We start from the raw sequence: 27376 nt of genomic DNA, 5'->3' as shown, positions 1-27376 counted from the left end.
TCAAGAAAATACAACATAGTTACCTCTATATTTTATTCGTTCTTCATTAATATGTTGAAAGATTTGTTTTCTGTCATATTTATAAGTTAAATCCTTGCGTCATTGCAAGTGTGCTTGGCTAAAGATCCTACTGAGGGATGAATAATGAATTGTCAGAGAGAAAGTCTGCTCACAAAGCAAATTTCAATAATCCATAGTCCTTTAAAAAGGATTCATATTCAATTGCACACTAAGAGCAGGTGAAAGAGCTAAAAAGACAATAAACCGCAAGAGGAGGGAAGATGGAAAGAAAACTCTATTTGTAAATAATTAAGTCCCAAGCTAGAATATTTTTACAAAAATATTTGAATATGGTCAGCCACTCTACTTTCAAAGGTCTTATCACTCTTTTCATACCTTGAGGGTTTCAGTCTCAAAATTAAATGACTTAATATTATCAGTGTTTTTGCTTAAAAAGAAGAACTGTGGCTGTGTTTGCCCATGTCTGTGTGTCTGTCTGTGTGCATTTGTATCTGTCCACTGGCAGGATGGGGAGACGTTGGCATCCTGTGCGTAGTGAGACATAGATGCACAACTGGCATGTGGAACTGGTGCATGTATGTGCACGCTACCAGGTCTACTGAGCAGACCAAACACTCTGCATAAACATTCTCTTCAGTATAAACAATTTCTCTTGCTTCCCTGCAGCTGCTAATAAATACTATGTTTTGACAATGAGTATTTATAATCTTATAACCAGCTCTTGATTATTCACAATCTTGACATAATCAACCCCCTTGCCTAGGTCTAAGAGATTAAACCACATGCTCTATGTTTAAATTAATTAAAAACTGAGGGCATGCTTTTATTTTCCTATGGCCCTACTTTGCATGGACAGCATTTTCCCAAGGGACTATTATTGCAATTATTTCTAAACATGAAGATAAAATAATTCATAATTATAAGAATTTCAGCAATTTATAGATTTTTAGTTGTGCCTCACAATATTCCTGTGAGGCACACAGTTGAGGGTTATTGTGCTTTTTTAAAATCATCTTAGCATTGTCAAAAATCACAAAGACACCACGGAGGAAGCGAGGCTCAAAGTCCTGCTACCATTTTTCTTCCCCGTAGACCTGGACTATCAAATCTTGGGACACTGAAATGTTTTGTAAAACTTTTGCTTCTGCCCCAGTCTCTATCCTGGGGTAGGACAGAACCCAGAAATGATGGGTCAGTGTTAATTTTCAGTGCATCTGCCCAGATCACGTGTATGTAAGAATATCCTAAAGACATTTCATGATCTTTGAGATTTTATGGACATCGTTTCAAAAACTGCTCTATTTCTTTCTTCCATCTTTCCTCTTTCCTCAGCTTCAAGTAAAAATTTGAATCGAAGCTTCTCAAAATATGTTCCTCAAAATCTGGGATTTAGAATTACATGTTTGTAGATCCCAACTTCATACGAAAGCTTGCACAATCTTTTATTTATTTCTTCTTTCTTTTCTTCCTTTTTTTTTTTTTATCAAGAGAATTGTTAGGGGAGATTTTTGTAAGAGTTGTTTTCAGAGTTGCCCGATTTTAACACATTTGTCATAATTTTTCATTTACTGAGCATTTGCTGGGCAATATTATTTAAGAGATTCCTGAATTAAAATGGCATCCATCTCTTCCCCCCTCCCCCATCTTTCGCTACAGAGTTGGCACTAATTGTTCTTCCAAAAAAGTTTTTACACTATATTTATAGCTGCCTTAAATAGAAATACTGTGAAACACTGTTATTTTCATATAACACAAAAATTACTGATTATGTCCTCCAATATTACTGATGCAGGGAAACTGACTTGATGCATATTTTCTATGACCAAAAGTTAGCAATGATGGACCAATTGCAGATGACTAGAGGATATTATATTATACCAAGTCTCACAAAAACAAATTTCAGTACAACAATGTAATACACATTACGTTGGGCATTCAATTGTTTTGAGTCCCATACGGCATCTGATTAAAAAGAGTGAGCGAGAGAGGGAGTGGAAAGGTTCAGTTAGAGGAATCAGTGTAGGAGCCCTAGGTTGAAATCAGAAATGCAATCACGTAAACACTCATGAGTTATACGTTGCAAAGACTAATTCTGAAAAACAAAATTCACTGGTCTTTTTTTTATCCCTAACACTAGAAGCAGATTTTGCTCATCAAATGGGAAATGAAATATTTATAGTAATGCAGTATGATAACAATCACTGAAGAAATGGTTTCCCCCTTTTCCCACCCACTACCAGTCTAATCCCCTCAGAGACCCAGTGGAATAGGAAGATCAGAGTGTTTATAGATAATATGCCTAATACAATGAGTCTTCTCTGTCTTACTCGTGGATGCTCCAAATGGTACTATCAAGTGTTGGCTTCTCCCTCATCAAAGACATAGTTGAGCTTTATGACAGTGCTGATGAAATCACCAAGTTCCACAAAATCAGCAGTGACAATATTGATGCCACTCTCTCCCGGCTTCTGAGTGCGAACCCACTGCATCATGGCAGGAAGAGCTCTGAGAAAGGAAAGAAAAAGAGAAGTCACAGAAGGCAAGATACTATTTTTCAAGCTTATGCTACCCAGGCTTTCCTTTAGTTTTCTTTTTTCTTTTCTTTTTTTTTTTTTTAAAGATTTTATATATTTATTTATTTGAGAGAGAGAATGAGAGAGAGAGAGAGAGAGAGCACATGAGAGGGGGGAGGGTCAGAGGGAGAAGCAGACTCCCTGCCGAGCAGGGAGCCCGATGCGGGACTCGATCCAGGGACTCCAGGATCATGACCTGAGCCGAAGGCAGTCGCTTAACCGACTGAGCCACCCAGGCGCCCCTCCTTTAGTTTTCTAATGTACCAAAATAAATGCCCCAATTATAGACACAGAATAGAGAAAAAAGCCAAACGGACAATGGTAAATTTTTAACCTCTGAAGGGACTCTGCAGGAGAAACGTTCACCGTAGTGGTCCGTATTGGACTTTTCATCTTTGGAGATCTCAGATGTGTGAGTTTACAGGGCAGCTTTTCCACTAAGAAAACGACACTTTTGCACTCACATTCTAGTTTGGCATGGTGTGATTGCCAACCCTGCAAAGCTATGGGGTGGTGAGGTCAGAGATGAATACATGTACTTAACGAACATTTATTATAAGCCGGCTATTTTCAGGAAATGTGCTAGGTACTGTAAATAGATACAACAGCAAAAACCCCTGCATCCAAGGAGTGCATGATTTGGTGGTGGGCAAGTGGATAAAGAAAAAGTTTTAACATAATACAATCAGGACGAAGAGGGAAAATCATAAATAATAATCATAAATAAATGATATCATTTGATAGGAAGGAATAAGCACTATAAAAATGGGGACGAAAAAGGAGTAGGAGTGTGCAGGTAGAGAGGGGTGGTGTAGATGACAACCTAAAATAGGGTGGGTTAGTAGGCCTCATGGATAAGGGGACATTTGTGCAAAAGTTAAAGGACACAAGGGAGTGAGTCATGTGAATATCTAGGGAAAGCATTTCAGTTACCACCATGGCCCTAAGGGTGTAGCATGCCTACTTGGAAAAAGGAAGGAGAGAGTAGTAAAAGATGAAGCAAGAGGGCAGAGCCTGCAGGGCCCTGTAGGCCATTTTAAGAGCTTTGAGGGTTACTCTGAGTGAAACAGGGAGGCTTTGGAATATCTCGCGGGGAAGAGTAGTACAACCTGACTTTCATCATAAAGGTGACTCATTACAGGGGCGCCTGGGTGGCTCAGTCGGTTAGGCATCTGACTCGGTTTCAGCTCAGGTCATGATGTCGGGGTCGTGAAATCGAGCTCCATGTCGGCCTCTGCGCTGAGCGGGAAGCCTTCTTGAGATTCTCTGTCTCCCTCTCCCTCTGCCCCTCCTGCCTGTGCTCACTCTCTCTCTAAGATAAACAAATAAATCTTAAAAAAAAAAAAAAAAGATGACTCATTACCATGAAAGCATAAAGGCGAGTCACTGAGTCTGGCCTGAGAAGTCAGGGAAAACTTTTCAGAAGCCTGCTCCCTGAATGTTGAGGATCAGGAAGACAGTATGGTGTGTGCCTAGTAGGAGGGCACGTGGTCAGGGAGACACAGGTGATGTTAATATGGCCGTGCAGTATCCTCTGAAGCACACAGAAGTGACACCTACTCTGACTCCAAGTGTCAGGAAGGGAGGTTTACATGGGGAATGCATAAACAAGCAGCCCTGAGAGCTGACAGTTCGACATCAAAGAAAGTGTGAGGAAATCGATGTGAACTTTGAATGCTTGGGTAAGATGGAGAGGGACGGAGAGAGGGGAGAAGGGGAAGAGAGAATGAGGTGGTGGGTAGGAATCTCAGAGTAGTTACATTATAAAATGTAAGGGAGCCTTAAGTTGGAGAGATAAGAGATAAGAACCAGATGAAAGAGGGCTTTCAAAATGTAGAACTGTCAGCTATTAACTAGGGAAGTCGTAAGCTTAGATTTGTGATTTGGAGAGAGTGGCTTCCCTTCAGTGTAGGCCAATGAATGGGACAGAACTGTAGTAGGGGCAGGAGTAACAATTAGGGAGCTGTCAAAGTCATCCAGACCAGAGACAGTGGTAGCTTACGTTGCACCAGCAGCCATAGAGAGAATTGAAAGGAACTGAGGAGATAAAATGATGTTTGCTTAGTGTGGGTGGGATGGAGATGGAGAGGGAGAAAGAGGCCATGGATGGATGCCTAGATTGCTAGCAGTATTCTGGCAGGTGGACATCATTCTCTAATCTTGGAAAGACAGGAGGGAAGTCTTTCCAGTGGATGTGCTAAGTTTGGTCTGAGACATTGATTTTGAAGTGACTTTGGGACACATGAATTGAGATCTCACTTGGTAGGTAAGTACACATCTGATATTCAGGACACAGAGCTGTCAAGAGCCATCACATAGCATAGTTAGAGCTATGAGAGTAGATAAGGTTACCTGATTTTATAGAAGGAGAGGAGAAAATGTGATCAGCAGCATGTAAGGGTTGGCTGGAAAACTCGATTCAAGAAAAGAAAAAGAGAAGTAGGCACAGAAGTAGAAGGAAAATCAGGAGCATGTAATCATCATGATAATCAGCACAAAAAGGAAACCATGCCCCTTTTGGTTTGTGAAGCCAAAGTGTGGGATGTAATACATGTGCATTTCTCCAGATCTCAGAAAGCAAATCTAGTCTAAGCAAACTCAAGCCATCTAGGCAAAACTGGCTCAACTGCCTTGGACTACATAAATCTGATGGGTCATCCCTTAAAAAGTCTGATCCGTTTTTCAGCATATACATTTTTCCCATTAGACCCAGATAGAGGAGGATCCAATTGCTCCTAAAAGCGCATAACATGGATCCAAAAGGCCCAATGCCTTCAGAGAATAGACTGGCAGGTGGAGAGATGTGGTCTTCTCGGCACCAGTTTCAGAAGATAATTCTACCTTACAGTGAAAAATCTGGATCCCTCAGCACAGATGCAGTGTGTTCAAGTTCATTAGAAAGACAGATGCAGTGGCAATGTGTGTGTAGCCACTCGGGTTCGAATGTCATTACTTTTTCCTCTGGACTTGCTGGAGCAGATGATATCTCTGTGTTGCGAATGCAGTATCACCTTGGCATTTTAGAAAAGGCAGACTTTCTGCAGACAAAGCATCAGAATTGGGCATTTCCTGGGAAGAAAGGGTGGGAGGTGGGAGGTGGCATGGATGGGATAACACTGAGGCCAGTGTTGACTCTGTATTGACCTTAACTGAGTAGCTGGTTCACCAGATTCCTTGAGGTACTAGGTCACAGGAGGTTCCAGAACAACCAATTCCCATCTTAGAACCATGACCACCACAAAAACAGCTCCTCGGATGCCTTCTGCTACTCTAAGATTAAAATTCCTGGGTCTGAATTTAGAGCAACTAATTATCATCCCCACAGGGAGATGTTAGAACCTAAGAGTGCTCTGCTCTGTTTCCCTATAAAATAGACTGCTCTGAGGATCGATGAGACATCCTTTTGGAATGGCTTGTGGGCCTCAGGTAAAAAATGAATTTTACATTCAAAATGCCATTTCTCTGAGTCGTGGGAATACTTCTATTTTTCTGTTCAGATATATTTTCCTAAAGTCAGTATGATATCAAAGACAAAGCAAGCAATAATGCCAGGTTGAAAATCAAATACTCAGATGGTCTTAAGTAGAATTATGTTGAACAAAAAGAGTCAATATCCTGGATTAAAACTAGCTGCTGCTACTGAAGTTATAATAATTTTTTAGACTGCCATTTCTTAACCCATTTTCATTACTGCCCCCCCATGGAGCCTTTAAGAATATTTTTTTCTGCTCTCCCTCCTGCTCCATGATATACCACAGATAGACTGTGTTTCTGCTGATATACTGTTTATATAGCTGTGTTTTATACACAAGAAGAGTAAATTTTTTATTTGCCCTCCCAAAAATCAAGTTTAGCCACTTTGGGCGCCATACTGATATTGACAATGCAACTTTATAACTAACTGCCAAGTTTTGATTACATTTAGTGTTGAATAGAGTGAATTGAAAACCCTACTCTGGTGGTAATAAAATATTGTCTCAATGTCACAATTTCCATGGTATAAGCTAGTTAAGCTTTAGCTTTTTCAATCATTCATTCATTCATTCATTCATTCATTCAACAAAGATATATTGCACACCTGTGGAGGATGCTGTTGTGATTGCGCCTCCCCGGAGCCACCCGGGAGTTCAAACCTTCTTCATCTCTCTTGGAGAAATGCTGCCATAGCCTTGCCCACACACTCCTTTTTTGCTTTTTCTACACTTCAGTCAGGACAATCTCTTTTTCATCTGAATGCTTTATTCCTCTACAAAAACAGTCACAGAGTCTTCTCTCCCCTACAAGATACACCCAGCTCTTCAGCAATGTGGAAGACTCTGTCCCTACCTCCCTCACACCATCTACCACACAGATCCCTCTTCCGCCTCATTTGTTACTACTTCCTACATGCTAATTTCTTCTCCAGCAATACCGAGAGGCTTGTTATTTTGCCCTAACCACACACTGTGGTCTCATGCCTCAGTATTTTTTTCAGGCCTTCCCTTTCTATGAAATACCATTCCTTCCTCAGTACCTTTCTTGGTCTGACTAATTTCTACTTGCCCTCCAAGATTTGGCTCAGCCATTACCTCAATCCCTCCCATCCAAGTCTGGGTGAAGAACCCTTTCTTTTCCTTATGCTTTATACTCCTGAAGCATAGTTCTGTGACTGTGTATTGCACACAGCATTGACTTGATCCATTTCCCTGCCTATTTCTGTCAGTGCCTGCACACTTTTCCAAGAACAAAAATCATATCACAGTCACCAATATGTCCTCTGTACCTGCCACGACCCCTGAAACCCAAAAGAAAAACAACACATATATCGAATTTAAAGGTTGAACTAGAAATCTTTTTTTTTTTAAGATTTTATTTATTTATTTGAGAGAGAGAGTGAGAGAGAGAAAGAGCACAAGGAATTAGAAATCTTGGTCTCAGATGTCACAAAGTCTAACAAGCAGAATGGATGTGAACCAACTGTAACAATACAATATGGTCCAATGGTCATGGGCACAGGAATCTATGGGAGCATGTGAGATGAAGTAATTTGTGTCACTTAGGAGAAATTAAGGAGGAATTTAAGGAATACGTCACAAAACAGGTGACATCTGAACTTGGTCCTAACTCATTAGATAACGAAGGAAAGCATTTCAAGAAAAGGGAATAATACATGCAAAAGCATGGGGGCTGTCTAGTAGACTCCAGAATTGACTTATCCTGCATAACTAAAACTTTGTACCATTTAACCCTCACCTTTCCTATTCCTCCTCTTTCTCCCCAGCTCCTAGCGACTACTATTCCATCCTCTGCTTCTGTGAATTTGACTACTTCATTCTAATATGTAAGTGAGACAATCCATTATTTGTCTTTCTCTGCCTGGCTTATTTCACTTAGCATAATGTCCTCCTCCTGCACTGTATACTAAGACTTGCTACGAGGGTAGGTCCTATGTTAAGTGTTCTTTACTACACACACATACAAAAAAGTAACAACAATAACGGGGGCAGAAGCAAACTTTGGGAGGTAATGGATACGTTTGTGGTCTTGATGGTAATGGTTTCACGGGGATATACTTATCCCTAAGCTCATCGACTTGTAGACATTAATATGCACCCCTTTTTATGTCAATCAGACCTAAATAAAGTGGTTTAGGAAGAAGCATATGGGCATGAAAGATGATGTGATTAGGAAAGACAAGGTGACCAGAGAGTAAGGGCCATGGAGGTGTGGGGACAGTAGGGGGACACCTGTATTGCACACCTGCAAGGGAGGGACAGGAAGGTGTTAGGCCAGATTGTTAAGAGCCTCCTTTGACAGCCTGTGGAGTCTGAGCTTCACTCTGTACGCACTTAAATGTTTGTCATTAATTTTGTCCAATTAAAGAAGAGTTCTTTGATTTTCCCATGTGAGAAAGAACCTATTAATTTCATACAAAGTCTGCCATCTAATGACACCGAAGCTTGTATTCTTGTCACATATAAATAAAGAACACATTGTCGCCCTTTGAAAATTCTCAGGTTGTACTCAGACTGTTACGAGATCTTAACATTCATTCATTCATTCATTCATATGACTTCCACCATACAGCCAAAAAGTTGCTAGTGGAAATTTGAATAACATTCACTAATATTATGAAGGAAAATATTTCATAGTGAAGTTATATATTCTGAAGAGATTCTTAAATTTCCTTTGAATCTGTGTATTCATATTTTAGTATTTATTTATGGTACAGAACGATGTGATTATACAAACACTGCAAGGTTTTCTTATAAATGCCACCCTTTTTCTTAATCTCTCTTTTTAATGAGATGCTAGATTTATAGTTAGATTTAGACTGTTTACTCACAAACCACCCTGACAACCAGGAGGATTACTTCAAGATAAATAAAAATTTAAAATCATAGCACTAGTGTCAGATCTGGTGCCAAGCTGTTTCTACTCAAGTCTCAGCACCAGTATTTATTGTAAGCAAGTTAGTTAACACTCTGAGCCTCAGTTTCACCATCTAGAAAATGGGCACAATAACAAGGATTAAAGTAGTGTGTGTAAAATGCTAAGATAAATGTCCAGCTCTCTCTAAGTGGGACTGTATTGAACATCCTCTGAGTGACAGCCTTGTAATGCCCTGCTCTGGTCTCCAGAGTCTCTAAGAAGGAAGGCAGCAGGAAATTCTGAGAGCAACATCCAGCCATAATACAGTTGTGATGTAAAAACGAGCCTGTGGGATGTCTTTCCAAGTTTCACAAATCCAATCAAAGACAGAAAGAACGAGGACCAGACTGGTGATGCGGCTCTCAGGGAAATGTTCTTGGAAGGGCTTTGTTTGCAGGCACACAGTTGTGGCAAACCTCCCACATGCTTCTCCCATCAGAGCTGCTAAATAAATGAAGATGGCGAGAGAGCAAGCAAGTTCACAGCCGAAACCTGGTACATGAAGCCTCAAAGCCCTTCTCTGGCCTGTGGAGCTCTCCTGCAGAAAGGCATCTTCAAACAGAGGGCAGGCTTCTTAGGAGAGAAACGGGCACATCTGCAGGAATCAGAAAACCTCCCTCCCAAGAACAACTGGAGGGGAAAGACAGAGGAGCCAGAGGTCTTCTGATGTGCTGGCTTTGAGAACTGGTTTGGAAAAGATTTAAAGGAAAAGACTTAGGAGTTGAAAGTGCTGAGTTCAGTAACCCTCAGTGTGCTGACCTTGACTTACTAATTCATGTCTGTCTTCTACTTGGGATGCTTCAATCACTTCTCTGTGCTCTTAGCACAAAGGTAAAAATCCTTCACTGGCCTTTGGGGCCTTGAACAATGGCCCCCCAATGGCTTCTCTAGTTCCATCTCTGGTCACTCTTCCCCTCACTGAATTCTAGCCACATCCTCAGTCTTGCTCACCTCGACCAGTCTATTTGCTCAGGGAACTTTGTAAATGTTGTTTGCTTGTTTTTTAGCCAGAATGTCTTATCTTTTATGCCCCTTCCCTTGGCCAACTCACTCATCTTTCAGGTGATAATTTAAATGTCACCACTTCAAAACACCAGTGAGAATTGTCATTATATTTATATGCGTGATCAATATCTGTCTCCCCAGCTGGACTGCAATCACTTTGAGGACAAGGACTGTCTGTTTTCCCACTGTTGTATCCCCAGTGCTTAGCACAGTGCCTGGCATGGACTAAGTATCCAATAAATATTTACTGAGGAAATAAACAGATTTTATTTAAAACAAAACAAACTGAGGGTTCTAGAGGGGAGGGGGGTAGGAGGATGGGTTAGCCTGGTGATGGGTATTGAGGAGGGCACGTTCTGCATGGAGCACTGCATGCACAAACAATGAATCATGGAACACTACATCTGCATGGAGCACTGCATGCACAAACAATGAATCATGGAACACTACATCTAAAACTAATGATGTAATGTATGGGGATTAGCATAACAATAAAAAAATTTTTTAAAAACCCACAAAAAACCATTTTTTTAAAGATTTATTTATTTGAGATAGAGAGAGATCGTGCGGAGGGGCAGAGGGAGGGGGGAAGGAGAGAAGCAGACTCCCCACTGAGCATGGAGCCTGCCTGGAGGCTCCACCCACAACCCATGAGATCATGACCTGAGACAAAATCAAGAGTCGGATGCTCAACGTCAACCGACTGAGCCACCCAGGTGCCCCTACATTACTTTTAGAATAGAGATGTATGCACTAACATAATTCGTGAAAAGACTGCCCAGTTTTTCTCACTATGGCTACTGCCAAAGATTTTAGTTTGTGAATTCACTGCTATTTTGTTAAATGAAAGGAGTGTCTTTTTTTTTTTAAATTAACTTGACCAGTCAATTTGCAAAATGGCTTTCCCTGCATTATAGAAAGAGAGTCAGGAGAGTCTGTGTAATAATAATGATAGTAGTGACCATTATCTTCATAAGAATAAAGTTTATCAGAATTAAACTTAATCAGATTTCTTTATTTACTATCAATTTTGTATTAGTTTTAATTATTAATTATAATTATTTATCATTTAATTAGATTTAAATTTATTAGGAATCCATGTTAAAGCCATATTCAAGTGTGTGTGTGTATATACATAATACTTTTACCACAAAGGTATGCGACTTCTCTAACCTCTCTGAACTGTTTTTTTGCAGCTAACGAATGAATGATAATAAAATGCTTGCATCTTTCAGTGAATTTTACCTGAATGGATTTCATTTAAACAATGACATGTTTCTTTCACTGAATGAAATAGAACTTCCATGTTCAGCTCGTTAATTTTTGCACAACTCTCTGATGCCCTCATGGATAAAGATTACAAATGAAAATATCAGAGTCTTGTTACTGTCTGTCCCAGACCCAGCCGTTCCTGAGAAATGGATTTTTGTTGATCCGCAAAGTTTAAAATTAGGATCATAGGTCTTTCTCTCCTTGAGCAACTGAGTCACCCAGGACCAACTAATTAAAATCAAGTCTGACATATTTTAAAATGTGATTTCCTGTCAGTCTGGACATTTCTGAAGGCTTAGAAATTTCACTTGAAAAATGTAAGGAAGAGAGACAAAATACAAAGAAGCCCTTGCCGAAAAGGTTGGCATTTCATTCACCAAAGCATACGGTGGTAAAAGGCAGGGCCTTTGCATCTGTAGGTTTAAACCCTGGAAGGGGCTTCAAAATAACCTCAGGTTATCTCACAAATCATAACTTCCTAAAATACCAGGCTTATCAGTTTTTTACTAAACCTGTTTCTATTCAGGAAGCAGCATATCTGATTTATGCCTGATGAAAATAGCTCATTTTTGAAAAAATCTTTTTCCCCTAAAATTGAGCACAGAGAAAGAATGAAGTCGTATGAATTATCTGTGAAACAAATGCCCTCACAAACAACTCCAGAGATTTTAGAGGACCTGAGGTTTCCTAAATAGGAGACTGAAGCCTTTCCGCATCTTTCCATGATCTGCACTATATACCTTAAGAACCAAATTACTGCAGTTGTTAGGTATAAAATAGAAAATAATTAAAGGCACGACTAAACACAGCTGGTTAGAATTTTTCCCTCTGTGGCAGTGAAAGGAAGAAATCCCCTTCTCCTTGACTGTCCCGGATCCTCTGCTTAAACCCCATTCGTAGCTTGATAAAGACGTCTGTTCAACAAATATTTACAAAGCACCTCTCACGAGCTACATATTATTCTGTGTGCTGAGGACACGGTGGGGCTCAAAGACAGACACAGCCCTTGCTCTCCTGGTCCATGCAGTCTAGTAGGGGAAAAGGGATTTATTAAAAATACACTAATGAACAAACAAGTAACAAGAAACAAACAAACTGGACTGGTGTTAGAAGAGAAACTTCAGCTCTGGTCTTGACTATAATGTGTTTTGTTTATAATCTTGCACGAATTGTGCAAACCTTCTGTGTCCCCATTTTTCCTAATTGTAAAATTAGGAATACTAGCCCTCAGAGGTAGACACACCCCCAAACAAAGTGATGATATCGACGAGGGTGCTATTCAAATGTAAGGTCCGGGGCTGTTTTCTAACGCGACTCGGCACAGCCATGAAGGCGGACATGTTCTGGAAGCTGCAGGAGAAGGACACGAGAGCTGCTTGTCACACCAGGCGTACTGTGCAGGACACTGACCAACCTTCCTCGTTACCCTCGCTTGCTGGTTTTCAAAGGGACACAGTCCCAGTCCTCAGGAATACACGAAAGCTATTTCATCTCCTCCCCATGCCGGGCAGGTTGTTTAGTTTATTTCTGTGTTTGTTTAGCAAAAAGCGATGCAGTCAAATCAAAGCAAAGGACTCCATTCTTTTCCTTTGATGCTGGCAACAGGAGCCCTTTTCATTATGGTGTAGAAGAAATCCATTAAAAAGCTATTTTCAATTCAAATAAGGTCATAGCAACTACAAGAAGAATGGTGTTTAGAGTTCATAAAATGGACTGTGTCTGCAGGCTCATCATTTGCTCCCAGCCAATGTTTCAGCATAAGCCATAACCCTGCCAGGAGCACTGAAGGTGAGCGGGTCAGCCTCCTGCTGAGCAAGGGCTCTCCTGTCTGCTAATTTCCTAAGGCAGCAAGCAAGCAAGAAAGCACTGCAAATTCTAAACACAAAGACGTTCCATATATTGAGACTGAGATTGCCAGGAGGCACACGATGGGTTTTCTTTTAAGCGTAGAGTCTCAAGACGATGAACACTTCTGTGGGGGGTCAAGTGTTCTCACTTTGGTTTGTTCCTGCACACCAAAAAGTCCCTCACTCAGAGCAATGTTCAGGGAATGTGGTACTCAAAGTTCAGAAGCAATCTGCTTTATTCAATACGGTTTCTATCTGCAGGCATCTGCCCTGCCTTTCTGCTCTTTGGAAGGATTTCCGTTTGCCAAGAAAGAGCTGCAGTCGAACTTGCGCTGAAAGTAAATTTGACATTTCTGTTTTTGCTTGGATCACACATCTCAAGGACTCTCCAGGTTGATCCCTTGGCTCTCAAGGATTCCCGACTTGGGGGGTCCTGGACTAGGGATATCAGAGGTTGTAAGGTAAGCTGCGACAGAAATCAGTCACCCATGAACTGTGGTCGCACAAGTTAACTTAAATACCACTTTTCTTTACTGCTGGCTGGATCATTTTATCAATCCAGTTTTAGTATTGAGTACCTATTTTTTATTGGAAGGTCTAGTGGAATTCTGTATGCATTTAATTTTAACAATGGGGAGATAAGTTATTACTTATCAAATACACATTTATTAAGAGGAGACGGGCTCTGTGAGGGGAAAATGTGGTAAAAGGTCCTTCAAGGTGAAATCCTGGGAACCAATGGTCTCCATAACATTCATAGATTCCCTCCTACCATCAATAAATGCTTATTGAGTACTTATCATGTGATAGTTGTTGGGACAGATACAGGGATGGATTGGACATGGTCCTTGCCTTAATTATGGAACTAGTTCTGGAATTACCTGAACTGCTACAAATAGAAATTGCATAATTGCCTCGAATAACCTTGTGTGGAAACAAATGGAGATGTCCATGAAGTTTCTTTTGGCCTCATGAAGTAGCTGCTGGGCTCTTTCTTGACATATGCTCTAATTCCAATGGAAACATTCCATGGATTCTTACAAATTCATGAGGCTAAATAAAAACTACTCTCTAAGGACTCATAAGTTAAGTGAGTATTATCGAGTTTTAATGGACTGCCTACAATCGATCCAGGGGCAGTAGAAAGAGCAAAATCTTTAGAATCAGGCAGAGCCCTATTAGAGTTACTAATGAAGTGTGACCTCAAGAAAGGTTATGTAACCTCCCCAATGTGAAGTTTCTTCATTATCAATTGGGAATAATAATGGTAGCTGCCTCATAGTGTTTTTGCAAGAATAAGATAAAACAACACGATATGGATAGGTGCTACAGCATAGAAGTGAAGAGTGAAGACTTTGGAGCAGACTCTGAATTCACACCATGCACTCTCATTTATACCAGTGTTACTTTAGGCAAATCACTTAATCTTTTCTAGCTTTAGTTTCCTCGCTCATAAAACAAAATAAAAAGAGGAAACTAATGTGAAGATTAAATGGAATAACACGCATATAAAATTTAACATAATACGTGAGAGATAAGAACTCCATATATGTTAGCTGCTACTCCATTTTTAGTGTTAATGCTTAAAGTGCCCAGTACATAGTAGACAATGAATAAATGTTAGTTAGCTTAATTTTTTTCATTTTTCCTAGTTTTAGGTTACTTTAAGGCAAGTGACTGAAAAAGTTACTCTATGTATAAATGTATGGTGACTGCTGTGAAGAGTGCCCAGATCCCCCCTTCCAGATTGAGGGCGCTCCTTCTCCCAGATGCTCTGAGTGTCCTTGGCTGTCAGCTCTCAGCTGAGTTTCTGTCCGAGAACTGCCCTCAGGCAAAGAAAGCCACCCCACTCAAGGTGACACACCCTCTCTGGGGACAACTTGAATCCAATGACTGATCTTTGGGGAGGAGTATATAGAGGTACTTGCCTCAAAGTGGGACAATTCTGAAGGTTCATCCCAGCTCTAGAGCTTCTCTGGGCTTGGCTGAGGCCTTTGTTGAGAAGAGCCTATCTTCTCCCTCTGCGCAATCCTATTTCTTTCACTCTCCCAAAGGCATGGGTCCCAAGGGAGCTCCAGAACAAAATTTCTGCATACAAATCTCAGCATCTCAGAGTGTATTTCTTGGGAAACCCAACCTACAAGTCTCCAGTTTAGATGGCAAGAAATTCTGTGATCAATAGACTTTCTCTTTCAACCCAAGTAGGAATCAAGAGTGGCCGTTGGCAACCTTAATGAGATAGAGAAATTAAAGCTATATTTCCTTTCCCAAAATACAAACAGGGTGAGTCTTAGGCTGGCTTGAGGGGTTTTTTTGGAGGAAGGGTGGGAGGGGATCACCCGAGGAAAACTGCATTTATGCTTAGGGCCATGCACCTGCAGACTCACACGAGTACCTCTACTTCCTCTGGCAAAGCAGAAAGGCCACCCAAATCAGACTACTTAGAAACAGTTACCACATAGTCTTACTTTAATCATCTGTTAGAATTTTCCTCTGGATACCATTATGCTATGAATAATATATCAGGCTCAGAAAACCTAAACCTGCTTTTAAAGAAAATGTTTGTTATGGTCACTCTAATGGAAGACTTTTCCAATCCAAATTGCTCAGCAGAAGCTGGGTGGGGCTATTTATTACATCATCACAGCCTTCTGTGTATAGTACTTTGTACAACTTCACGTCCCTGACACATTCTTTCAAAGATGAATGTAGTTAGAGCATCCAAATCAAATGTTCAATTTAAAAAAAAAGGCCAAATTCAGAAATTTCACTTTCCTTAGAGAAAATGCTGACAGGTAGAATGAATACACACAGAACTTAATTTGATCATAATATCCCAGGTGCTGATGTGTTCATGTGTCTGTGGGTCCATGTAATCATGCATAATTATCAGGGGTGATTTCTTTGGCCTTTTCTCCTTAATCAGTGACAACTGCAGGTGCAAGGGGGAAAGGAATATGTCATCTGTTCTGCAAGAGAATAATATCCATTGCGCTATTAATTCCATAATTTCCTCCAGACAGTGGTCTTACAAAGAGTCTTTTTTAAAAAAAGATTTATTTATTTATTTATTTATTTATTTATTTATTTATTTGAGAGCACGAGAGAGAACTCACAGGTGTGGGCAAGAGGGACAGAGGGAGAGGGAGGGAGAGAATCCTCAGATAGATTCCCCACTGAGCAGGGAGCCCTAGGAGGGGGTAGATCTTAGGATCCTGAGATCATGACCTGAGCCGAAATCAAGAGTCAGAGGCTTAACCGACTGAGCCACCCAGACACCCCTTGGAGTCTTTAAATAGCACCAAAAGAGTGTAAAATTTTAGGTCAATTAGCCCCAGAGCAGTGTTTTCCATTGTGTTATCTGTTCGTTATATCTTTGGGAAATCATGTTACCTGACACTTTTTAAATTGTCCACTTTATCATTCTTTGACAACATGGAAAATTCCTAGAAACTTAATAACATACAAAAAATATTGCTGAGCCAGATAGGTGCCATGTATGTATATAACTTGTTAATACATTCTCCCTCTTCCTTGCATATTTTCTCCTTGACACATTTAGAAAAGTGACAGAGAGTATCAGGTTTGAAAATGTGCTTAAGACATTTATGAACAGTGACCACATTCTCTATAAAAATGTTTTTTAAACTTAGTTCCATGGGACAATACTTCATGAGATACTGAAAGATATTCCTAAGACAAATAAATATTCCTTTGGTCAAATACATATACGTAATATTGAAGCCTCTTTGGGGCTTCATTATATCTAGTTCACAATACACATAGTAGCATATTAGGCATATTATATTAAAAACATTGAGATGTTATTGAAATAAGTTAAAAATTTCTTTCCCTGTTTTCAAACTTATTTGATTCAAGGACAGTCCCACAACTACCAACATGTGCACGCACATACACACACACACAAAGACACCCTTTTTATTTCTTCCCATAAACTGCCAATGGACATCTAGTGGATCTAATGTTCTATAGAACACTATTCTAGAATTATTGAATTATTGCACTACAGCATCATTTTCAAGGGCTCAACTCTGTCATATGTTTCAGGGACTTGAAATTCTCACAGCCTCCTGAGTCAGATAGCATTGGACTACTCCTGCTATTAGAAGGTTCTTTCTGACCACTCTCTAGTCTTTCTTAGGTTCATCCAGAACAAGTATATTCCTCTTCCACATGACATTCATTTAAATATTTGAAAATAACTGGGACTCTCCTGCCCCTCCATCTGTATCTCCCCTTCTCCATCTGAAACATCCCATTTCCTTCCCTTATATAATTCAGTTTGGAACATTCTTATTGTATTTGTCAATCTCTTCTGAACACTCCACTTTGTCTATTCTTCCTCCAAAAGAGGTACATGGAAAATAATGCAATTTTCTAACTTGGGTGTAGAGTATAACAGAGCATTCCCACCCTCATTCTGGGTACTGTTGTTCTCTTATTATGGTCAAAGATTATTTTGACTATTTCTCTTTTAATGCTTCCAAGATCTTTGCATCATCGCCTTTTTCCTGGAATTAACAGCTTCTTCTGAAGAAAGCAGGAAGATATTAGGCAGTGCTAGTGGAGGGGAAGGAGCTCTGCTTCTAGAAGAGTCAACACAAGCTTGCTACCTTACACATTCTTCTCCCACTTTGACTCAGGGAATCTCCTCTTTGCGGCCAAGGAAGATATAAAGGATGCAGAAGCTGAGGTCCCACCAGAACTGTCGAAAAGCTTTCGAGAATGGTGTGAGGCTAGAATAACGGCTGGAGACTGAGGTGTTGGAGCAGATGACAAATGGAAGTTTCGATCCTCTCAGAGATAGCTCCAGCTGGCAGTAGCAACAATCCAGGTAAGTCTCCTCCGGGTTGTTTTAGAGTCAAGATATCAACATCAGAAGAACTTGTACAGATAGAGAAATTTGAAATAATTTAATTTTTTCAAAATTTGCAATCACATATGCATGTGAATATTTGGCCATGCAAATGATCCTCCTGCCTGCCTGAGTCTGCACTTAGCAAATACAGAGGTGGGGTATGGCAAGGTGACACAGTGACAATAATGCTGCCCTTCCTTAGGGCTGGTGCTCACTCTAGCCTTAATTAAGTCATCAATTAACTAGTTATTGATTCTAAGAGTCAATGAACATAGAATGTGCTATATGAAAGATGAGCATTAGCAACAGTGTCCGGCTGAATTTTAGGGAAGGGTTTGAAAATGTGGTCTTAAAAGAACAATTGCTACACTTTTTCCTTAATTAAAGTCTTCCTTTATATAAATCTATAGATTAATGTATAAATGTATTGGGGGGCATGCTATAAAAACGCCCCTCCCAAAAGGTGAAATAAAATGCTCCCTCATGACAGACCAGACCTGGGTTATCTGAGGGGAGGTCTTCAGGGATAAGACTTTGAACATTGTTATAGGATTGATTCAGACTGGAATAGAAGGAAAGACATTGGCCAGAGAGGTGCGGGGAGCCTTCTGTTGGGGATGTGGAGTTGTTGAAAATTCAGAAAAGAGAGTCTGGGGGGTGTGTGTGTGTTTCTGGAATCTCAATTAACTTCCAAAATTCTACAGTCACTCCTACAACTGCATTAGCTGCATGTTTTTATATAGGATGCTGCTCCCCTGGGTCCTACCATCAGCAATACTTCTGTGCAATAATGAAGAAGCAGTTTCATTTAGGGAATGAAGTGACCGGTATGCACCACAACCTGCCTTATATCAGTGCATTTGCTTACACCTGAATTTTGAACTTGACTGTTCACAGTGTCTTTGAAAATAGATAACACGATACTATGAAATTAAATAACTACTGTATTAAAATATCAAAACTGCCCTGGAGAGAACAAAATATATATTTTATATACAACTGACACATCAGTTAACTGATATCTCAACTAACCAAAAGTTGTACAATAACGTGAATGCTAGGTGTCTCAGTTTCTCTGCTTTAAGCAAGAATAATTCAAAAAAACAATTCTAAAAATCCCATATATCCTCACTGCTGTAGAATGGAAACTTCTCTTTCAACCAAGCCAAGTTCCAATTTGAAAAGGAACTTACAAGGGGCAGTTGGTGGTGAATGAGACGGCTGCAGTAGTGATGAGCATTGTGTGGGATGACTTGAGGGCCTGCTGTTCATCAGCTCGACCAGCCCTGCCCCCTGGGGAGATGCAAGGCCAGGGAAGAACCTTTTTCTTCAAGGTGGAATAGTTTGACAGGGAGCTGTTCACAGGGACAGTGCTATTTCCAAGTGAAAGAATTAATGAATACTTTTCAACTAAAAGCTCAAATCAGCAGAAAAGAACCTAAAGAATAACGCTGCTAATTTTATGAGGAACCCATGTCCCACTGGAAGTCATTAAGTGGAAATCATTTGAAAATATCTTCAAATGTGTGGCTTTCTTAGCTACTAATAATAAGATGTATTTTATAACAGGTTGTATTCCTGGTATTCCATTCCATTTTAGGGTTGATATTTAAAAAACAAACAGAAACCTTTCTTAATATCCTACTGAAGTAAGGTGTTTAAAATAAATATAAAATCATTGCTCATAATATACTTGCCATTTTTAAATGCTCTTCATTACTATTTTCTGATGACAAATAAAGAAGGTCTATAATGCTGATTTACTTTCCTTAGCTACATCATACCATTATATCTAGTGGAAGTGAGTGGGAAAACAAAATCAGTAAGTTTGACTTGAGAATTATGAATCCTTGATTCTGAACCTGGCTCTGGCCCTAACAGGCAACCTAAAGAAGACAATACCAACAATATCACATTTCTACACTGCTACATTCATGTCCAGAATGAGAATTCCCTCCTGACTTTTAAGAAGTATTTCTTGAAACCAACTCTACTTGAGCCATGTCTGCAAATGACTGGCTCTATCTGTGCAATGTGCAGGACAGAAATTTATCACTCCACCTCAGAGTTATTGGGAGGCTCAGATACAATCATGACTCTGAACACCCTTGAAAATTGCAAAGAGCCCTACAAATTTAAGTTGTTCCACTTAAATGAATTACTTGGAATTCTGTATACTGAAAATCCTCCTTGCCCTCAGCTGAACTCCTCACTTATAAATGGCTTGGCTTGCCATTGGGTTTTCAGTGTTTGTTCACCCAACCTGCGTTGGCTAGGCATCATTCCTCTTGCCTTATTGGAGACCATAAGGGAGGTGGGGAAGTAGTCAAGGCCATGGTAGAGATGAGAGTTTCTGTCATTCTTTTTGCATTTCTTAGAATCTCCCTCATGTTGCTAATCTCAAATAACTTGAATCTAAAATGAAGTTGGAGTCTTCTAGTTACTATGTACCTACATACGTACATAGAGGTTATAAACTGAGGTTCTAGCATACTGCTTTGGGACCAAACAACTCATCTGGGTTGCAAAGGTGCCCATTTTTAGCCACATTTTCTTATTTAAAGACCACAGCTCTCTCTCAGTTGGAGTTTCCATCATCCACCAGAAAGCTTTGTTCTATTCACTATAATAAATGAGACTTGATTATGGGGCTGAAGTCCAGTAAACCCCTGTCTTCTTATCTATCTATCTATTCAAAAATAAATTTGGGTAGCCAGATTTCCCTTTTGGAAATGAGCACAGCAGCAAGCAGATGTGATTTTGAGGGCACTGTCTTTAACAGGGTAATTGATATATCCTCTAATTGATCAAGCCACTGTAACATTAACTAGCACTCTTGGATCCTTCTGGCTAGTGATGCCATAGTTTTCATTCCAACCTTTTAAACCAAATTCTACTGCATGTCAGGCACTGTTCCAGGTACTGAAGAGTGAACTCACAAGAGCATGTAGAGATGAGGCCTTAAACGTTTTTAGTTTAAACCAGAAAACCTGAACATTTACTCAGGAAATGGCCCTAGTTTCAACAATTGTGCAGTAGTTAGATGTTATTGATTCTGCCCACCAATCTCCCTAACAATAGTACAGAAAATCTGAGCCCCAAAGAGCTCGAGTTGCAAGGCAGTTTGATGATTAAGATGAAGGTTCACAAAATACGTCTTATTGAACATACAAAATAAGATGCCCAGAATGCTTTGTAAATTTTATGCTGAAATTCAATTACCAGCTTCAACATCTCATCCTCTATCTCCGTTTAATATATCAAGTCAACAGCAACTGTTGTAGAAAAATCTCAAAACAGAAGTAAAACTCACAAGTGCAGCATAAAAGTAAACGTAGTCAATAGAAAAGGAGCTGATTCATTCTAAAACTGAAACATATAAGATTTTATAATGTACTTAGTTATTTCAGTAAGTTGATATTGTTGCTTCACCTACAGAGAAACAATGAGCTAGGCTGCCTCCTTTTTTCCTCTTTTTTTTTTTGCATTTTATCTAAGGATAGTATCTCGACAAAAGTAAAAATAATGGTGGATTGGTGGGTGTCTGGATGGGTCCTGGAAGTCTTCATGTTCTCAAAAGTGGAAAACTGGCCGCTTCAAAAATCTGTAAGTACCTGAATGTGAGTAGTGTGAGCATAGATTTTCCTTTCATCTGAAGTATATAAAAGCCTAATGATAACTCCTCACAGTCAACACACCTGCGCTGTCAAATCTGCTCTAACTTCACACAAGCTGCGGGATCCTCAGAGTTAAATGCAGGCAGCTCCACCTTTCCTGCCCTTGAGTCCTTACCCACTGACTGGGCTTCTAACGGTGTGGGTACATGGTGACCATTTAATACACCACAATGAGATAGGGAAATCAGACTAAAGATATTAAAAGCATGTTTTTTCCTTCAAAAGGAGTGACTATCCTTGATTACTCAATCTGAAGATGTTATGTTTACTTGAAATCTAGTTTGTTTTGCTTCAAAAATCTTTTCCATAAACAGAAAAAAAATTTAAGACCAAAATAAAATATCTCTAAATATCCAATGAATATTTAAAAAATGAATTACTGTTAAGCAAAAGGAAAATTAACTTTGTTTATATGCAAAGTAAGTGTCTTTCTTTTGGCTAAAATAAATGGTCAATTCAGTTCTGAACTAAAAGTTCTAACCTCAGTAGGTGGTTCCATGTTGGACTGTCACAGAAATCACTAAACTCAGTGTGTATCTACATCCTGAACACTGGATTGAAATCATTTAAAACCATAATACATGTCTAGACTGAGAACATAAAAATAAAAATCCAAAATGCTTGAACCTGGAGGAAATAAAGAATGGCATCAACTAATAGTGGATTCTGACATTTTTCTGATCTTAATGAAAATGTTTTTCAGTGTCAAGTCATATTAAAACATTTCCTCCTAAAGCCTAGGCATATATTTGCTATATACAAGGCAAACATTTCCATGAATTGTGTTATTTACTTGCTTAAGCTGAATTGGATGATTCATTTGTTCGAAAAGAAAAAGTCTTCCTTACACCTCAGGAATCTATTTCAATTTCAGATAAGTAACAACAAACTATATTGTTTTGTTTTGTTTTTTTACCATTTTGTATTAGCTCTAAGTTTTAAATGGCATCTATGATTCTCCATTCACCTAAAAAACATTATCTTGGACTGAAGAAATAATCTTTTGAAGTTGATGTTCTGAATTAATGGGTATGTTTAAAATGAATGATTTCAGATGGGCTTCTAAAACATGAATAATAAATTGGACATAAAGGCAAGCATTAAGGGGCGCCTGGGTGGCTCAGTTGGTTAAGCGACTGCCTTCGGCTCAGGTCATGATTCTGGAGTCCCAGGATCGAGTCCCATATCGGGCTCCCTGCTCAGCAGGAGTCTGCTTCTCCCTCTGCCCTCTTCCCTCTCGTGCTCTCTGTCTCTCATTCTCTCTCTCTCAAATAAAAAAAAAAAAAAAGGCAAGCATTAAGCTGGCATTTAAAATCACAGGACAGAATAAGGTAAAAGGTAGTCCACCCAATATTTTATTGATATATTTGACCAAAAGACCAAGCACTAAGTCAACCATCTAGAAATGCAACTTATTTTTAGCAAGAGTAGACTCAATAATTAAGGTTTCAGATTTCTTCAGCTCTCATTCAAATACAAGGTAGGACTTTTTGCATTTCCAAATAATCAAATCATCTGTTGAAGAAATAATTGCATCTAAAATAAAAATCCGGGGCGCCTGCGTGGCTCAGATGTTTAAGCGTCTGCCTTCCGCTTAGGTCATGGTCTCAGGGTCCTGAGATCGAGCCCCGCATGGGGCTCCCTGCTCAGCGGGAAGCCTGCTTCTCACTCTTCCACTCCCCCTGCTTGTGTTCCCTCTCTCGCTGTGTATCTCTCTGTCAAATAAATAAATAAAATCTTTAAAAAAATAAAATAAATAAAATAAAAATCCATTTCCATTTTGTCACATGAGGAAATAGTTATTTTTGTTATAAGTTTTATGTTCAGCATAGTTCCCATTGATTTGCTCTTATAACTTTAATTAGTTTGCCTAGAAATGGTTTTATTTTTTTATTATTTTTTTTTTTAAAGATTTTATTTATTTGACAGAGAGAGACACAGCGAGAGAGGGAACACAAGCGGGGGGAGTGGGAGAGGGAGAAGCAGGCTTCCCGCGGAGCAGGGAGCCCGATGTGGGGCTCGATCCCAGGACCCTGGGATCATGACCCGAGCTGAAGGCAGTCGCTTAACCAACTGAGCCACCCAGGCGCCCGAAATGGTTTTATTTTTTAAAGATTTTATTTATTTATTCATTTGAGAGAGAGAGCAAGTAGGGGGAGGAGCAGAGAGAGAAGGAGAAGCAGACTCCATACTGAGTGGGGAGCCTGACCCGGGGCTGGATCCCATGATCCTGAGATCATGACCTGAGCCAAAATCAAGAGTCAGACGCTCAACCAAGTTGCCACCCAGATGCCACCTAGAAATTGTTCTAGATAAGAAATACATAAATGCAACTGATGCCTGTGGCTCATATCAATTAACAGAAGATCATTTATGTAAAAGAAATTACTACTGAGTACTAAAAATTAAAATTCCTAAGTTTCTGTTGGAAAATTTTCCGCTCAAATCTGCAACCTATGTTTGGTATCATTTAGGAAAAGCTTCTTAATTTGTGCAGACTAAATCATGTTTTAAATATCATAATTCTCTTTTGTTTCATATAATGAAAACTTATATTTCTATTGCACTAAAGTAATATAGTGAATCATTCATTGATTAATTTATTGATTGATTCAGTACATATGTATTACCCACCTACTCTGGGTGCTGGGAATTTGATGGTGAATACAATCCATTCATTCCTTGCTCTCACACAGCTCACAATTTAGTGTTTGTGTGTGTGTGTGTGTGTGTGTGCAGGCATTAACAAGATGATCATGAAAATAATAGTGTAATTACAAACTGGTGAGAGATATGTAAGGAAGTGGAAGTTGAATGGTTCTATAAGAGCATGTAATAGGGCAAATCTGCCCAGCCAGGGCAGTCAGGATATCAACTTGAGTATTTTCTTTTTCTTTTCTTTCTTTTTTTTTTTTTTTTAGATTTTATTTATTTTGAGAGTGAGAGAGCAAGAGAGCGAGTACAAGCAGGGGTCAGGGGCAGAGGGAGAGGGACAAACAGACTCCCCATGAGCATGGAGCCAGACACGGGGCTTGATCCCAGGACCCCAGGATCATGACCTGAGCCGAAGGCAGAGCTTAACCGACTGAGCCACCCAGGCACCCCGAGTATTTTCTTTTTCAAAGTCCAAATAGTAATTGATGAAATAAGTCAACATTAGCTTTGTTTCAAAATGAAATTATCTCTGCAGACATGGGTTTTATTTGAGATTGTCCAAATTATGTTTTGGCTCTATTTAACCACACAAAACAAAAGAACTGGAGAGCAAGAATGGAGTTCAGACAGTATGTAGTCCAGCCCTCTTACTGGATAGATGCAGAAACTGTGCATGAGGAAGGGTAAGTAGCTTGTCCTTGTATTGTTCTCACTCAGTGGCAGAGCTGAAAATGGAACCTTATTATGCTAAAATCCCACCCGGAGTGCATCCTTTCATCCATACCACTCTGGGTGTGGTTTACCTAATGTTATCTACTCTGATGCACTAAAGCAATAACTGAAATAGTAATGTGATAAGAGAGGCTAGAGAATGAGAATATTCATGAAGTAACAATTGTTTTCTGAACATGACCTGTCATTTAGCTCAAGCCACTGGTGAAAGAAAAATATAGCTAATACATACAAACCAAATATCTTGGTAAGTTTCCAATTACTTATCATGTTTCATCTTCCCCCCTAAATTATGTACATGAATGTGTATGTGTGCATGGGTGTGTGTGTATGTGTCATGAATGCGTGTGTGTGTGTGTGTGTGTATTTTCAGGTTTAAAGCCACTAACTTTTATAGAACTCTATTCTTTTGCTCAAATCAAAACTGACATTAACTCATGGCCAACCCATGTTTAATTTTTGCCATATACTTACGGCAAATGGATATTTTTAATAGACTCTATTTTTAAAAGAAGTTTTAAGTTTACAGAAAAATTACACAGAAAGTAGAGTAAGCTCGCATATATGCTCTCTCCCACCTCCCCACATAAGCAGTTTCTTCTCTCACTTAACATCTTGCATGAGTGTGGTACATTTGTTACAACTGATGAGCCAATGTTGATACATTATTATTAACTGAGGTCCATAGTTTACATTAAGATTCATCCTTTGTGTTGTAGAGTTCTGTGGGTTTTGAAGAATGCATAATGTCCTGAATCCACCAGGACAGTGTCATAGCTTTGCTGCCTTAAAAATGCTGTGCTCCACCCATTCAATCCATCCTCCCTTCCCCTAAACCCTTGGTAACCACCCATCTTTTACTGTCCCTATAGTTTGTGTATGTGTGTGTGTGTGTGGGGGTAAAATATGCATAACATAAGATTTATAATCGTAACCATTTTTAAGTGTACAGTTCAGTGGTCATTAAATACATTCACGCTGTTGTACAACCATCACCACCATCCAACTGTGTCTATAGCTTTTCCTTTACCAGAATGTCATTTTGTTGGAAACAATATGTAGCCTTTTCAGGTCAGCTTCTTTCACTTATCAATATGCATTTAAGTTTCCTCCATGCTTTTTCATGCCCCATTTCTTTTTAACACTGAATAATATTCCCCTGTAGGGATGCGTCACGGTTTGTTTATCCATACACCTATTGAGAACATGTTCGTTCCTGCCAAGTTTTGGCAATTACGAATGAAGCTGCTATAAACATCCATGTGCAGGTTTTTGTGTGGATATAAGACTTCAACTCATTTTAATAAAGACCTAGGAGTAAGGTTGCTGGATCGTATAATAAGATTAGGTTTAGCTTTGTAAGAAATTGCCAAACTGTCTTCCAAAATAGCTGCTTCATTTTGCATTCCCACCCACAAAGAATGAGAGTTCCTGTTGCTCCATGTTTGGTGGGGCATTTGGTGTTGTCAGTGTTTGGGGCTTTAGCCTTTCTGGTAGGTATGCAGTGGTATCTCATTGTTTAATAAGTGGATATTTCAGGTCTTTGAAGAGAGACCTCAGCGCAGTAAAAAACAAAAACAAAACCCTTCACCTATTTAAATGATCTCTGGTCCATTATTGGTGAAGTGTGCTACCCAGTAGAGTTGGTCTATTCTGGTATTTACTAGATCAGTCTCATAGGTCTTCAGCAACATTTTACCCCAAGGCAAAATGATTGATTTCTTCTCTGAACTCTTACAGCATATTGTTCAGGCTTAAAATTACTTGCTTAAAATTACCAAGCAAGTAATTTTAAGCCTGAACAACTGTGACAGTTTATTGCTATGCCAGCCTTTCTCATTGGACTTTGAGGTCCTAAAGGCAGGAAGCTCCACGGTCCTGGGTCTGCATCTCTGGGCTGAGCACAGTCTGTATGTGGCAGTTATCAGCTCAGATTTGTTCTTGATTATGACAGATATTAGTGGGGGACATGTGAAACCAATTCAAACTCCTGCTGGCCTTCAGCTTCACTATCTGCTCTCTGACAAGTTTGCTCTGAGTTGCAGTTGCCCCAGGCTCTCCCTGTTCCAACACCACATCGGGCGGATGCACTAGTACTCAGAGCATCATCAAGTAGGGGCCAGAAAGAAAAGACAGATGGAAGAAAGCCACAGTGGCCCCCCAAAGGGCTAACTAGTCCCTAAGACAATGAAAGTTGCAGGCTTGATCACTCTTTTCCTTTGCTTCCTTATTTGTCAGAGAGAGGTGGGGGAGGGCACAAGCAGGGGGAGTGGCAGAGGGAGAGGGAGAAGCAGGCTCCCCACT

The 27376-nt window shown here is 39.7% G+C and overlaps 1 protein-coding gene across 1 annotated transcript in view; it reads right to left on the bottom strand.

Moving 5' to 3' along the window:
- Window positions 1-1503: 1503 nt before the first annotated feature.
- Window positions 1504-27376, bottom strand: part of PLCXD3 (phosphatidylinositol specific phospholipase C X domain containing 3) — a 162414-nt gene continuing 136541 nt past the window's right edge. The window contains exon 3 of the mRNA XM_021696525.1: window positions 1504-2526. Within this exon, the coding sequence (XP_021552200.1) occupies window positions 2373-2526 (154 nt within the window). The 3' untranslated portion in view covers window positions 1504-2372. The remainder of the gene's footprint in view (window positions 2527-27376) is intronic.

Source organism: Neomonachus schauinslandi, chromosome 7 (genome assembly GCF_002201575.2).
Source record: "Neomonachus schauinslandi chromosome 7, ASM220157v2, whole genome shotgun sequence".
NCBI lineage: Eukaryota > Metazoa > Chordata > Mammalia > Carnivora > Phocidae > Neomonachus > Neomonachus schauinslandi.
Note: the sequence above shows the minus strand (reverse complement) of the source record. Positions and strands in the feature narration are given on the sequence as shown.